The following is a 14824-nucleotide window of genomic DNA, read 5'->3' on the forward strand; positions in this document are numbered from 1 at the left end:
CCCATATTTTACCAAAGAGTTCGGGGCAGCCCCGGGCTGCGAAAAGGGGCTCCTCTTTGGCTCCACGCCAATCTATTCCTCGTCTCCACCTCCTCACAGAGGGCGGTTTAGCCTGGGACCAGAGTGCCGCTATGTCCAGCTTCGCCACCGCTACCTCTGTACCTAGGAAGAGCTTGTCCGCCCGGGATCCATCAAGGCCATCAAACACCCCCAAGAGCAGGTGCAGCGGGTCGTGGGGGACCTCCCAACCCAGGGCTCTCGTAAGCTCAAGTTCCACCACGCCCCCAGAATGGCCTGAGACCAGGACACTGCCACACCATATGGTAAAAATCTGCTGGGGTGTGGCTGCAGCGCGCACAGGCTGGAGAGGACCGCATGCCAGCGCTGTACAGGCATGCAGGAGTAAGGTATGCTGCATGAAGATAGTAGAGTTGAACGAGGCGCAGCTTGAAGGAGGTTGTCAGGGTCTTGGGGGCCAAAAGGGCGTCTCTCCAGTCCGCTTCTTCTAGGGGGCCCACCCACCCCTCCCATCGGGCCCGGAGCCGGTCCAGGGACGCGGGACCGTTATTCACCAGGGAACGATAAATCCAAGACACTCCACCTCTGCCAAGGTTCCCCATCATTACCTTGGCCTCCAAGGGGCTAAATTCCGGAAATGCAGTGGGAGATGGAATGTGTGAGTGGAGGGCGTGTCTGAGTTGTAAGTACTTGTAAAATTGGGAAGGAAGGAGGGAATGGCGTTGTTGGAGGTCAGCAAAGGATCTGATATGATCACCCACCCAGACGTCCCCCAAGAGCGAGATTCCAACAAGATTCCAACGACGAAAGTCTTGGAGAGATGATACCTCCCTCAACCATGCTCCGCTCCACAACCGCGTCTGTCTGGTGAGTGTCCGGTTCCAATTTACATGGCGTAGTGCGGTACGCCAGGCCATCAGTACTGTCCTAGTGACAGGGGTGAGAGCTTGTGGCACTGGGCTTCCATACAGGTAAGCTTGAACCTGCGTAAGGTCCATTGATCTGAGTTGCACCTGATACGCCGGGTCGGACCAGCCGCCCGCGAACCAGTCGTGGATCACAATGAGCCTCGTGGCCAAGTAGAAGAGGTGCAGATTGGTGACCCCCATGGCCCCGTCGTAGGGAGGGATGCGGCAATGTGCCAGGGATAATCACAGCCTCCCGCCACCCCATCAAAATCGAGTGAAGACGCCGCCCATCTCCCGGAACCAACTGCCCGGGAGATGGGCGGTGATATTCTGTAGGATGTACAGAAAGCGGGGGAGGACCATCATTTTGAAAAGGGCACCCCTGCCCAGGGGGTTGAGGGGGAGGGACTGCCACCTCTTGAGGTCAGCCTTGGCCCTAGCGACCAAGGGCCTGATATTCAGGGCCCATTCAAGCTCCGGGAGGAGGGCGACCCACGCCCCCAAGTACTTGAACGATTGCTTGCGTAAGGAGATATTCACTTGCCAGTCAAAGCATGCCCGGGATTGATGAAGGGGGACCAGCGTGGACTTCGCTGGGTTGAGCCTGAGGCCAGAGACCTGTTCAAAGCCTGAGAGGGCGTCCAAACAGCGTGGGCCAGAATTCTCCGGGTCCGCCAAGAACAGAAGGACGTCATCGGCATACAGGGCTATCTTGTCAGTGTGGCTCGGGTCCCAGGCCCAGCCTCGGATAAAGGAGTCTTGACAGATGAGAGAGGCCAGGGGCTCCATCGCCAAAGCAAAGAGGAGCGGTGAGAGCGGGCAACCCTGTCGGGTGCCCCTCCGGATGGGGAACGTCTCAGATAACACGCCATTAGTAAGGACCCGTGCCCTGGGTCTAGAGTAGAGGACCCGGATAAAGCGCCGGAAGGGGAGGCCAAAACCCAACCTCTCCAACACCCCATCAAGGTAACTCCAGTCCACCGTGTCGAACGCCTTTTCAAAATCTATAAAAAGCAACGCCAGATACGGGGTGAGCTGATGGCGATGTGCAAGAGCTAGGTGTAGGCGGCGTATGCAATGCCGTGTGCCCCGAGCAGGCATAAAACCGCATTGATCCGGATGGACCAGGTCCTGCAGGTGGGGACGGAGCCGTTGGGCTATCAAAGATTTTGACTTCTGTGTTAATGAGGGAAATAGAGCGGTATTCCGCACAGTCAAGGGAGGGCGGCTGTGTCTTTGGAATAACTACAATGGTGGCCACATCCGTCTCTGGTAGGAAGGACCCCTCATCTACCACATGGTGGAATAGAGCTGTTAAGTGTGGGACCAATATGTTGCGATAGGCCGCATAGTATTCTTGGGGGTACCATTCAGGCACGGGCGGGGCCCGGGCGTCTTGCCGGAGTGCAGCAGTGAGATCGCCCCATGGATCTCTTTCAAGGTGAAGGGAAGGTCCAACGCCTCCGAGGCCGACCGGGAGAGGCAGGGCAGGTTAGTATCAGCCCGAGCCAACCAATATACCAAGGAGCTCCGCGGAGGACGGGCCGCATAGTACCTGGCGAAGGTTCGGGCGACGGCTGGGGATGTGACGTGATGGGCTCCAGTCTCAGCCCGAATCTCTGGAATAATGCGGTTTGCTTTGGGATAGGGCACTAAATTGTGAAGTAGTTTGCCGTTTTTGTCGCCCCAGCCATACACACGCGCCACCGAGGAGCGCCATAGCATCTTAGCAGACTCCAGCGAGATCTGACAAATCTCCTCATGGAGCAGCGCAAGCCGCCGAACGGAGTCGTCTCTGTCGCTGGCAGCCTGGGCCTCCTCCAACAGCACCGCCTGGGCCTCCAATTGCGCGAGTCGTGCGGTCTGTTCCTTACGCTTCGCATGAACCAGGCCTCTAGCCACCCCGCGTAGGACTGCCTTACCGGCCTCCCACAATGTTCCCGGCGAGGAGACAGAACCCGTATTGGATGAGAAATAAAGCCTCAGTTCCCGCCCGAGGGCCGTGACAAATTCGAAATCCTGCAGGAACCAAGCATTCATCCGCCATGCCGCACGGGGGCCTGCAAAGGAGGTCCCAAGACGGAGGGAGACCAGGGAGTGATCGGAGATACCCCTGAGTAAAACAGTGACCACGGACAGGAGCTGACAGTCCATGGCAGGCAGTAGGAACAGGTCGATACGGGAGTGGGTGTGGTGGGCCGCCGAAGTGTGGGTATACTGTACCTTACGGGGGTTCCACACCCTCCAGGCATCACAGAGACCTAAGGCAGAGGACCAGTCAGATAGACGTTTTGCAGAGGCCAGGCGGGAGGCTGATGGAGCAGCTGTTGCGTCGCGCATGGGTTGGAGTACCGCGTTAAAGTCGCCCCCCACTACAGTCAGGCCCGGTGGGAAGGATGAAAGTATCGGCGTGAGGCAACGGAGGGTAGAGGCCATAGTGGCGGGGGGAATATATGTACACAAGAGATTAAGAGGTTGACCTTCGATCGTACCCGACAGGGCCACATAGCGGCCATGGGCGTCCGTCTCAGCGCGTGTCAGGGTAAAGGGCCCCACCGAAGCAGCACCGCCACCCCCCAGGAACCTCGTGTAAAACCAGAGTCCAGACCCTGTCAAACCCGTACTTAGCAAGGAAGTTGCATTGGGAGCCCAGGAGGTGGGTTTCTTGCAGAAACAGAACGTCCCGGGGCATGTCGGTGGGCGCTACGAAGGGCAGCAGCACGTTTGATACGATCAAGTAGGCCGTTGACATTGCAGGAGAGAATGTGGAGGGCCCTACTGAAGGTGGACACCATCAGGTTGAGCGGTGCATGGATGGGGGGATGCAAGCGCGAAGAGACCCAGAACCCCCGGGGAAACTACATCGTAGGGCCTGGGGTGGTGGATGGAAGGTGTGTGATACGATGAATCTTGTGTCAGCGTCAAAGGCGGGTTGGTGAGTGTAGTTACAGAGTAGAACTAAGAACAGCGGCCCGTAGGCGGCTAAAAAAAACAAACTGTTGGGAGACAACGGTCTTCCCCCCTCCCCCGCCCCCCAACTCCCCCCACCCTATACTTCGGAAAAGGAAGCATCAGTCGCCCTAAAAAGAGAAAGCAAGTCAAACCAACAATTCCACAGTGAGGCTAACTGCTAATCTAAAACGGTTAGCGAAACAGGAGCATGGCAGAGATGGACCCCCCTCCATGTATCCGGATAAGAGAGTCGTCAGCAGCTGTCAATACAGTCAGGACAACGGTGTTATCAGAACTAGAAGCAAAACCTGAACGTAAGGTGGAGATTAAGTTTCCAGACTCGAGGCAGCATGAAGCAGAGCCGCCCCGCTGCGGAAACCTCGGGAACAATCTTGCTGTAGGAGATATCTAAAGGCGAGATACAGAGTCCCAGCCACGTGGCCCCGCTCAGGTGTTCTCCTCTTTGCCGGAGCTACGTATCTCAGGGCTCCGGGACAGGTCAGAGTCCGACAAGACATGTCGCAGGATTTCAGAGGAGCCAGGGAGACAACTCAAGTCATTCAGTGAGATAGCCGGGCTGGGGGAGGCAGACCCCCGAACCGGGACCTGGGGGGGAGGAGCCGAGGTGGACGCGCCCGGCAATCGAGAGTCTGCTCTCCGACGGTCAATTTTCTTGCGGGGCCTGGTCCGTTTTTGGGGTCCAGGGAGGGCTGGATGTGGCTGCGTGGGGTCCCGCCGGGCGGGGGAGGGCGCCGTGCTCGTCTGGAGGGGCCGCTCCTCCGTGAGCCAGGTCAGGCCTCCTGGGGACTGTTGAAGAAGAAAGTCTTGTCTCGGAATATGACCTTGAGCTGGGCCGGGAAGAGAAGGCCGTAGCGGAGACCCATGGCGCGAAGCTTCTGTTTGACTTCGTCGTAGGATCGGCGCTGGGTTTGCACCCCTTTGGAGTAGTCTGGGAAGACCATGATTTTAGTATTTTGAAACTGCAGTGGACCCTGTGTTCTGGCCGCCCTGAGGATAGCGTCTCTGTCTCGGAAGTTAAAGATCTTCAAGATGATGGGACGGGCGGGGGCTCCAGATGGCGGCTTGGGGGTTAAGGAGCGAACCAGGGCGAGAGGCCCTCCCTGGGAATCCAGGAGCGCACCAACGTCTCCATGAAGGTGTCGGCATGGCCATGCTCCACCCCCTCGGGAAATCCCAAAAGGCGCAGGTTATTCCTCCGTGATCTGTTTTCAGCATCCTCCGCCCTTCGGTGGAGCTCCGAGGTCTGGGTCTGGAGGCTGGCCACTTGGACCTTAAGCTGGGCAATGTCGTCTTCTACAGTGGAAATGCGGGATTCCGCCTCCTTGATGCGTGCTGTAGCGTTGCGCAGGTCTTGACGGATAAGAGCCACGTCCACCCTCACTTCGCCAATCTTGCTCTCCGCGGATGCCTGCGACGTGCTTATCGTCTGAAGGATGGTGGAGAGATTGCCCCCGGCAGCTCCCGGCGCGGCCAGCGCTCCCCTGCCAAGATCCCAATCCGTCGTGGTGAATTGGTCCATCTTAGTTTGAGTGGTGGGGACAGGGTTCTGTGGGGCGCGAGGTCTGCCCATCGCCTCCAAGGTACAGAACGGTCTGGTACCGGCAGAGAAAGGCCGCAGGTCCTCCGGGGGAGAGGGAGGGGAGAGGCCACGACCCAGGCCGTCAATGCTCCGGCCAGGGGCGCCCGAGACCGCAGCGAGGGCGACCAGGCCGGTGTAGGCGGCCGCTACAACAGCAAGCTCCCAGCACGGACCCCCACCGGGAAGGAAGGGGGGGGGGTGGAGGCGCCGGCACTGCACCACCATGCTGCCACTCGACGTAGTGGCCGATCCCCACCCCCAGACCCCACTCACCAGAGCAGACACCACTGGTGTGGAAGGAGCTCCGCAAGGCATCAGGTCCACATGTTTCGATGCAGGCAGGTGGGCTGCTGCAACCCGCAGGAGCAGGCCCGGGACAAACCGGGCAACCGCGTCCGCCACCCGATGTGATGGCCGAACTCCCACCTCGGGGCCCCTTCGGCAACGATGATGGGAACAAGGTGCACCTCCACCAGAGGCCCCCCAACAGGAGGCCGGTCCCACCTCCGAACACAGACAGGCCCAGGCAACCCCAGGCCCACCCCTGGTCCCCAAACCAGCGGCCAGGGTCCGTCTCTCACCAGTACACCAGACCCTTAGCTGAAGAGAGCGAGGCCTTGTCCAGGAAGAAGCCCCCCGCCCTCACACACCAGGTCCAGCCAGCTCCGAGGCCGCTCGTACCCCCTGGGCAGCCGGTGGGGGTCGGGCCTCTCAGGTCGACGTCTGTGGGGGCAGGGAGGCCCAGCCAAAGCCAACAAAAGACTTGCCCAGCAACACGATCCCTCACCAAGGAGCAGGGGATCCCTCACCACGGCAGATCAAAGGCCCAGCAGGGGCCCAGGGAGCCTCTCTGCCCGCCCCCCTTTGATGCACCGCCGCCCGATCCCGGCGGCCGAGTCAGGCAGTATGGGGGAAACTGGGCCCGTCTGGCAGTCCGCCTGGGACTAGGTGGCAGCAGCGCTCAAGGCCTTCAGGGCAGGGCAGCCCGCTGACAGTGTGACGGGCCACCCGCAGCCCTCTGCTCCTCCCACCATCAGCATCGGTGAGATGACTGTGTTCCCGCTGCGGGAGGTAGAACTCCGCCGCAACTCACCGCAATGCCGGGCAGCAGGCCCGGTCCCTGTCAGATGATCCGCAGCTTCTGCGGCGGGTCCCACCTCACGGCCCCGGGTCCGCCGCCGTGCCATGTCCTCTCCAAAATGCGGCAGCACCGGCTCTTCAGAGTACACCCAGCACCCGGACAGGAGCGGCGAAGGTTAAATCACCGGCCTCCAAGTTCCACAGCCCCGGTCCGGGCCGCCGACAGGTCCGCCATTTCTTGCACGCGGCCTCGGCAGGGGAGTTGAAACGGGTCCGCCAAGACGTCAGAGGATCCCGGAACCGGCCCAAAGTGAAGGAGCGATGTCAGCAGGTCGGTATCGGGAAAAGTTACAGGCAGATGGTGGCTGTTGGCGACGGGTGTAGGGCGGATGACGGAGGGGGTCCAGAGCACTCTTAGAGTGCGACCGCCATCTTGACGCCCAAGCCATTGTGAAAATAATATAATTTTGGTAATCTACACTTCTATCTCTCTCACTCAAATCTCTTTACTAGGGTTAATATTCTGGGACTCAGTTTTCTCCCCCTTTTTTCCAAATGTTACCTTGACAAGTGACATATTCGCTTTTGAATATCTGTATAGATTAGCATGCACTGCCACATGATGGTGACCTGAAAAAAAAATGTCAGGTAAAGTCTACCTACAGAATTTCTCTTCCTCAAAACCTATTCTAAAAAAAAAACCACAAGATTAAACAACATTGCATTGCAGATATTGTTAAATGCAATGGCATTTGCAAAATATCTGCACGACATTCATGACATTTACAAAAATACTTCACAATTTTACAGTTGAAGTACACTATGCTGTTCCAGTCACCTACTTCTCTGGGCCAATAAAATAATACCACAACAACAAACGTAAACCACCAAAATCCAACATGAAAGGTAGTAGGTAGCCTTTACCTGGCAAATCTGAGTGAAATGAACAGGCAACTGGTATTTAAGGCTTTAAAAGGAAGCAATTTTGATTGTGGAAACAATACAAGCCCAATAAATTATTTTCCTACAATCAAAAGCAGTTCAACATTAACATAAAATAGAAATAGAATGCAATATGTGAATTCACAGGAAATAGATTAGCATGAAATGGGTGCTGTGAAATGCCAAAATAGAACAGGTCCTACAGCTAAACAATCTCTTTGTAGTAAGTAGACAATCCAGTGTTCTACAAAACGACAGCTTCATTAACAGCAATCATATTGACAAAATGCAATACAATTTAACATAAGACATTTCATGCACACAACACGTGGCCTCTAAGCTATACTGCTCTATGAATGTAGAACACAAAAACAAAGTTAGGTGCAATATTCATGCTTACCAGAGAGACACAAGGCATTAGAAAAGGCAAACTTTTCCAGAACAGCTTCATCAGGTTCCAACTCTGAATTTATTAGTATTTCTCCTCTGTTAAGCTTAGAGTGGCCTCTGAAAAAGAGATTAAAAAATATTTAGATCGAAAATAACAATAGGAAATAGTCAGAATGTTTCTGGCTACCATAATTTTTCTTGGGATTGGAAGTATACTTGATAAAGGCAAGGGAGTTTTAGTTGCTCTTTCCCTACTAGCACTTCCAAACCAGCGACCATGAGGATTCTTCAAAATTAGTTCTTATAATCCAATTCCTTCTTCAAGCAAAGAACTGCAAATACAAGCAGGTGCTCAAATTGTAACATGCGCAACTAAAACACATTCAGTAATCATGCCACCTACAAGCAAGAGTTCTTGTTTGGTCTATATTTTACACATCTTTTGAAGTGTTCTCTGACAAATAAACTTCTCCTCTTTAGTTTGACACCACTCCACTCAGGTCTAGCCATTTCCTCCATTAGCCTGTAGTATTATCGAAGGAGTGAAGGTTATCTTCATGACAATAACTCACTGGCAGGGTCGGTCAAAGAGCGATGGATGATTGGCCCCAAACAAACGCATCATTTTAGAAAATGTACGCTGCACATGTAGCATTGGAAACTTGTCTGCATCTCACCACATTGTTTGAAGAATGCCACATTAATGCAGAGGAAAATCTCAAGTATTACACCTTTACAGTGTATGATATACTGCTAAGGTAACATTTGAAGTTTTACTCCCTTTTACATCAAGGATAAATGTCTCATGAATGTTTTCATGCTCAGTCTCCTACATAGATGATTCCCTAGTTAACTATTTAGATAAATCTGCCTCTGTGTATTACAGCGGCTAGACAAATGGGTACATGTGAGACACTGAACAATTATCTGTTGGGTATTACTCTCAATTTTGCGTATTGTGTCACAGGCACCTTGATAGCCATAGTCAACAACTTTTTTCTTATATGTAAACATTACTGCTTCCTTCACAGAGTCATGTGTCACCTCTGGAATATTATTGTTTCTTTTGGCACAGAAATTGTTTGGACGGTTTCAACAAGTGTTAAAATTGATAGTCTTTGTCAATATGAATAATGATACATCCATGTATAAAAACAAAGTTGCATCTTTATTGACAAATTCGCCCATTATGAACTTCACGTCAATCCAACTCCGAAATAAGTGGTCTGGAAGGCAAAGAGGTCACTGATTGACAAGTAACAGGTGGGGTGGCACATAGCCAGCAAACAAACACATGAACATGAAACCCCAGATCAATCCCACAGATCGGCTCAGTGACACCACTATGGTCCAGCAAGTTTGCCACCCAAAAAAGCACACCTGGCCAGAGGGCTACGCACGTTCCCAAAACATCGTAAAGTCAGATGCTACATGAGTTAGGAATACACAGCCAATCAGGACATAGCACACACAGTTCAACTAGTGATCACGCACTCCCCATGCTTGACATCTGGACACGTTACCCACTTGTCGCATTGTGTTCACACAAGGTCCAAGCCCACCTGGATTCCTCATCGAATACAATAATTTATGACTCCAAAGACAGCGGTTCACATTCCTTACCAAAAAAGGATTATCTGAATTATTTTATGGCATTCAATGACTTGTATAAAAACCCATGTCAAATTGATTGAGTTGAAACAGTCGTCAGGCCCTATCCCTGTAACTGTTCTCCCGGCCGAACTGTTTAATTTAACTAACTGTTCCTGTTTTGTCAAACGCCTCTTGTTTTTTTCAAGGTATTTCATGTTCAAGCAACATTTTGGCGAGCCAGTCAGGCTGGTACCGCTAACCCGACTGCAGCCAAAAGGAGGCGACCCCGCCTGGAAGGATTCACATTTGCACATTAAGGAGGGTGAGCAGACACCGCAATTAATTGGAAGTTCAGCTGAATCCACGGGCGGAGGTCCAGCCTGAAGCAGCCGTTACATAGGGTAAGAGACTACATCACAACCTTAGTTGGCACCTCAATCCGATTTTTTTGTCCTAAAGGGCTTCTCAGTGCCACCGGATTCTCAACATCATTGGCATCTGAAACGAGTGAGAGGTGTTGGTCGCTTGGACCGCACAAATGGTACGCTGACACAGATGGTACGCTTGGCCCCTGGGTGTGATATAGGGTGCGATTCGGACATTTGCAGAAAATGAATTAGACCTGGGAAATTAGGTGTAACTTGAGTTTGGCCTAGAGGGCCTGTCGTCTGGAGTTGTTCCCTTTTTTCTGCAAACGTTTGTTATTATCTTTGTCTCGGGTCCGATATTGACAGACTATCAGGCTCACTTAGTTCTGTGCACCTTTTTTTCTCTGTCAGCTTTTTATAGTTAAGATTGATGGAAGGTATATGTGAAGTTGTGGTGCTGTTAATTTCTGCAAACTATGTTTTGTCTTAAGTATTGTGTTTTTGTCAATGACCAAATGTTTCATATGAGGTTGCAGCTATTTCTCACAAACTGTATTTGATGCCAAGAGTCAATATCGTTCAGCTACTGTTTTTATTGACAATTGTACTTTTCCTATGTTGCAATCCTTCATATGCATTGTTATTTGTGTGTCTGAAATGTTCATGTTGAATTGTTGATGGATCTGTAGACAGCGCTGAGTTCGTAGTAACATAATTATAAGCAGTAGCCCAGTGTTTATTTTCCCCCATAATTAGATCCAAACCAGACATTCCCTAAAACAAAGAAGTTAAGGTGTACCTTGGCCTCTAAAACTACCAAACTTACCATGGAGTCGCCATTAAAACACATGCAAACCAAGTTCCCCACAAAGGCTAAAAACGTAATGAGTTTTGCCAACAATGGCACGCATATACAAAAGCACACACATTTCCCTGGCCAAAGGAGGGAATCATTTACACTAATGCAATTGAACACATGAGAACACACATACAAACTAAAAACAGAGGTCAAAAGAAAGACAGGAGAGATGCATTATTAGAACTATGGGCCATCTTCGAGGAAGCCCAGATCAACAGTTCTGCACTACAGATAGCAAGTAGTCAGCACTTCCCCCACCATGCAGGTATGGAAGTGCTCTGGCCCGCTATTCCTGCATTAGGATACTCCAATCCGCAAGTTGGAGAAGTCAGTGGGGCAACTACCGAACATCAACGGTTAGGCCCAGACATGAGAAACTAACAGGCCAGCAGGCCCAGGCAGTCCCAGCGCAACTCAAGTCCGGTGCAAGGGCTTCCAGAAGTTCGATCCCCTGTCCGTCACGCCTGACACATAGAACCCCAGCAGCACGGAGAACACGTACTCCCACTGATTTAGGTGAACACACACAAATGACGGAGATTTGTGGCGGTTCTAGACAGTGAAAAAGCTAGCGGAAGAGAGGAAGAGGGCCCTGGTTCCCTGGGAACCGATGATGAGGGTGAGACTACAGGACTTGCTCAGCCAACCAAGGGAGAAAGACAGGAACTAATGCTCAAGGCAGAAGAGACACAGAACCACACACACCTCATATTGTCAACCACGGGCTGACCAGAGAAAGAACCAGTAGTCATGGCACTCGTGAACAATACACCATACAACTATAGAAACAGGAGCGACAAGGGAATGCCTAAGGAAGGAATGGTTCCTTTATCGCAAGACACACAGTCATACAAGGGTTCTGGGGTACGGTATCATAGATACCCTTCACGAAACCCCTTGAACTAGTGAGAGGAGGGAATCGTGTGAGAGGACAGTTATTTTATTCTCCATCATCCCCGACTAATCTAATAGGACGAGATCTGCTGATCAAATTAATAAAGACCATCCAGTTTTCCAATGATGGGACCATGGCCTGCTCCTCCCCAGGGGCTTTCTAACTTGGGAACCCTGGCACCGAATCACCACCATATCACAAGTATGCAAGCGAAGACACTACCTACCAAATAGACCACCTTAGCTGAGGCGGTTTTGGAATACATGGGATATGTGCAAGCTTGTTCAGCAGAGGGCACGTCACAAGTACTGCCTCCTAATTGAGACCACTAAAAAGAAGAAAAAAACCTTTACAGGCAATACAGTATGCGAGGAGGAATAGAGTCATAATTATGCTACTTACACGTCCGCTACTGCCCCAGGACAGAAGAAGAAACAGGGGCAAGGCATGTGGGGACAATGGCTGTAACAGCTTAATCCCAAACACCTTTTGAAACGCAGAGCTCAGCCTATGCCTCCACCGCAGCGCCTCTGTGCACCAGGAAGTGGGAAAGATGAGGCTGCCTTGTGCTATGTGGTGCATTCATCATGCCTAAGGAATCCTTTCCGCTGTTGAATACAACACCTGAACGCGCAGCTATTGTAAAAAATGCTGCACGTAAAGGAGACAGAAAACCACCACGAAGAAATGTCCCTGTCGACAGCATAGAGAGGAAAGTGAACTATGAGATGGGCGGGAAGATATACTCATCCTGCACTTGGTGACCCACAAGGACAATCCCCAAACAGGAGCAAGCCCAGAGAGACACTGCTAAATTGGTCCAACATAAATTGAAAAAGACGGCCCTCGAAGGGGGCATGCAGGCCGCGAGCGTGCAAATGGCTCTAGTCTTAAAGGGAGCTCCACCGCAAAAGCCCCAGAGGGTTTCAACCTAGCTATAGCAGCAGAGGACGGAGGCATTGGCAGCAACCAGACCTAGGGAATGGTACTATTACCACAGGATGGGCCATCTAGCAGAGGGATGCAAGGTTAAAAGCATACTACGAACAGAGGTCGATGGACCACAAAACCCTCAGCCACAAAAGTAATGCACCTTACATTCAGTTGTAGGGAGGTTAGTCATCTACCGCCCCACAGCAACATGGATCAGGTAGTTGGACAAGCACATGGCAACAGCAACCACAGAACGGGAACTCAGCCCAATAGGGACAGAGACCACAGCCTCGGCAGTGAGGGGTAACTGTCTGGGGAGGTAATGCCTTCACAAAAAGAGTCCTAATGGGCAGTAAGATAAACCCCCATAGTAAATACCACCTATTTATCCACATTCCAAAAATTAACTGTACCAAAACCAAAAGAAGGACCAGCGAGTCAACTTTGGGAATACAATCATTTTCTTGCATCTGAGGATTCGGGGCTGCTGTATGTGTTCTGTCGATCAGCTATCCACCCTAAAGTTTGCTATTAAGGGTGCTTGGGGCAGCCAAGGCCCCAACTCTGCTGCTGGTCCCCAAGGACAGGGCTGGCTGGCCACACCCCAGGAGGAGGTCAGTCTGGCAGGGGGGCTGGGGTGTGGCTCCCAGACAGAGTACTTAACCAGGCACCCAGGTCCCCTTGTCCAAAGTCAATTGGTTCTAATTTCCAAATCGAAAAGTCCCCATTCTCAGGCATCCTGCCCGGGACCCATGTTTCCTTCGTGGCGTGAAGCCCCAACAGCACCCCCAAAAAACGATAAGCCTCTTGCCAAATTGAGGCTTCTTTTAAGTTCTAAAATGAAGCTATCCTCAAGTGAAGGGAGCCAGGATTCCTGTACGCCTCCACAACACACACAGAAGAACCAATAAATTGCGAGGTGCCCGCTTGGCACGGAGTCAGTCAAGAAGTCTGCCAGATTAACCAGACGTCCCAGAATTGCAAGGTAGTCCCGGTCCAGTCATCATTCCTAGGCAAAGTTTGACGAAGGTTCTTGTCCATGGCCCGAGCTCCCCGCATTCATACAATTACAACATTTATGTGGCTGGGTGAAAATCTGTGCAAAATCGTATCATATATATTTAGAGACAATAAGTAGAACGGATATGAAGCTGCCATCGACCCTTCAAAAGTAGGAGACGGAATGCCCCCATACATATACAAGAGGATTATCCCGAGCCTCAATGTCCAAATGAAAAGTCTTCACAATATGTTGATGTAGATATATTCCCTCCACTTTATTTATCAATCTTCTAATATGTCCCATATAAGTCCAGGACATACAACACGAAAATTTAGCCAACACGTGTTTCGTCCATGGTAAATGGTGGTATACTGACTTCCTCAGGGATACAAATAAATCATACCCAACTAAAATACATTTCTTGGTTACCTCCACCTATAATTAGTTATAACCAAGGTGGTGGAAGCCATAAGTTGAAATTATATAGTACCCTAGCCAAAAGGAGGCTCCTAGACAATATTATGTAGTGAGACCACTGAATTCGTGTCACAGTGCCAAAACCACACCACAGGGTTGTCTAGTCACCAATGAAAATAACAAAAAATATAGATGTAAGTAAATGATATAAATGAACTTTAGAAGGGTAAAGCAAAAGGCTGAAGGAGGCACGAACATGCCCAAGTGCATAGTGGGGTTACATGCTTCTCACCACAATATTGTGATCTGACCAAATCTTGGAGGTAGCGAAAACCACAACTCAATGCACAAATATCCAGTCCTGCCTCCATTTGTGGTCAAAGATTCGCCCTTAGCATATCTGGGGGAAGTCTTCTTTAAAAACACAAGTGAATCTCAGACAAGGAGTTACTGTTTAGGGCTGTCCAGCTAGATGATACGATGGGAGATGGGTCTCATAAGAGAGGGTTGAATAAAAGCATGACCAACCTATATCAGGAAATCTGAGATACCGAAGTGGTTAGATACACTTGGCTAGAAGGGAAGGCGCAACCCCGTCAACTGTATGGAAACTTACACTGTATTCCTTATGTTTCAGAGGTATAGGAATGCTTCCACTGGGCACAAATGAAAATTGTGGCATGATCCTGCACATTCCGGATATGCAATGGGGCACCTCCATGCTGATGGATATGAACTGACAGTGCGGCGAGTTTGCCTACACTCAGCTCGTCCCTGGATGGGGCGACTTTGTTCCCTTGTAACCATACACACCCCTACCCTGGTCATTGGTGGAGATGAACTGTTGAACTTGTACTAGCACCCAC

At 51.2% G+C, this 14824-nt stretch overlaps 1 protein-coding gene across 2 annotated transcripts in view; it reads right to left on the reverse strand.

The window, feature by feature from the left end:
• RMND1 (required for meiotic nuclear division 1 homolog) overlaps positions 1 to 14824 on the reverse strand; it is a 485798-nt gene that overhangs the window by 142511 nt on the left and 328463 nt on the right. For both annotated transcript variants that reach the window (XM_085652595.1, XM_085652596.1), the window contains exon 8: positions 7901 to 8007. In XM_085652595.1, the coding sequence (XP_085508721.1) occupies positions 7901 to 8007 (107 nt within the window). The remainder of the gene's footprint in view (positions 1 to 7900; positions 8008 to 14824) is intronic.

The sequence above is a fragment of the Triturus cristatus genome, chromosome 4_1 (genome assembly GCF_964204655.1).
Source record: "Triturus cristatus chromosome 4_1, aTriCri1.1, whole genome shotgun sequence".
Taxonomy (NCBI): Eukaryota; Metazoa; Chordata; class Amphibia; order Caudata; family Salamandridae; genus Triturus; species Triturus cristatus.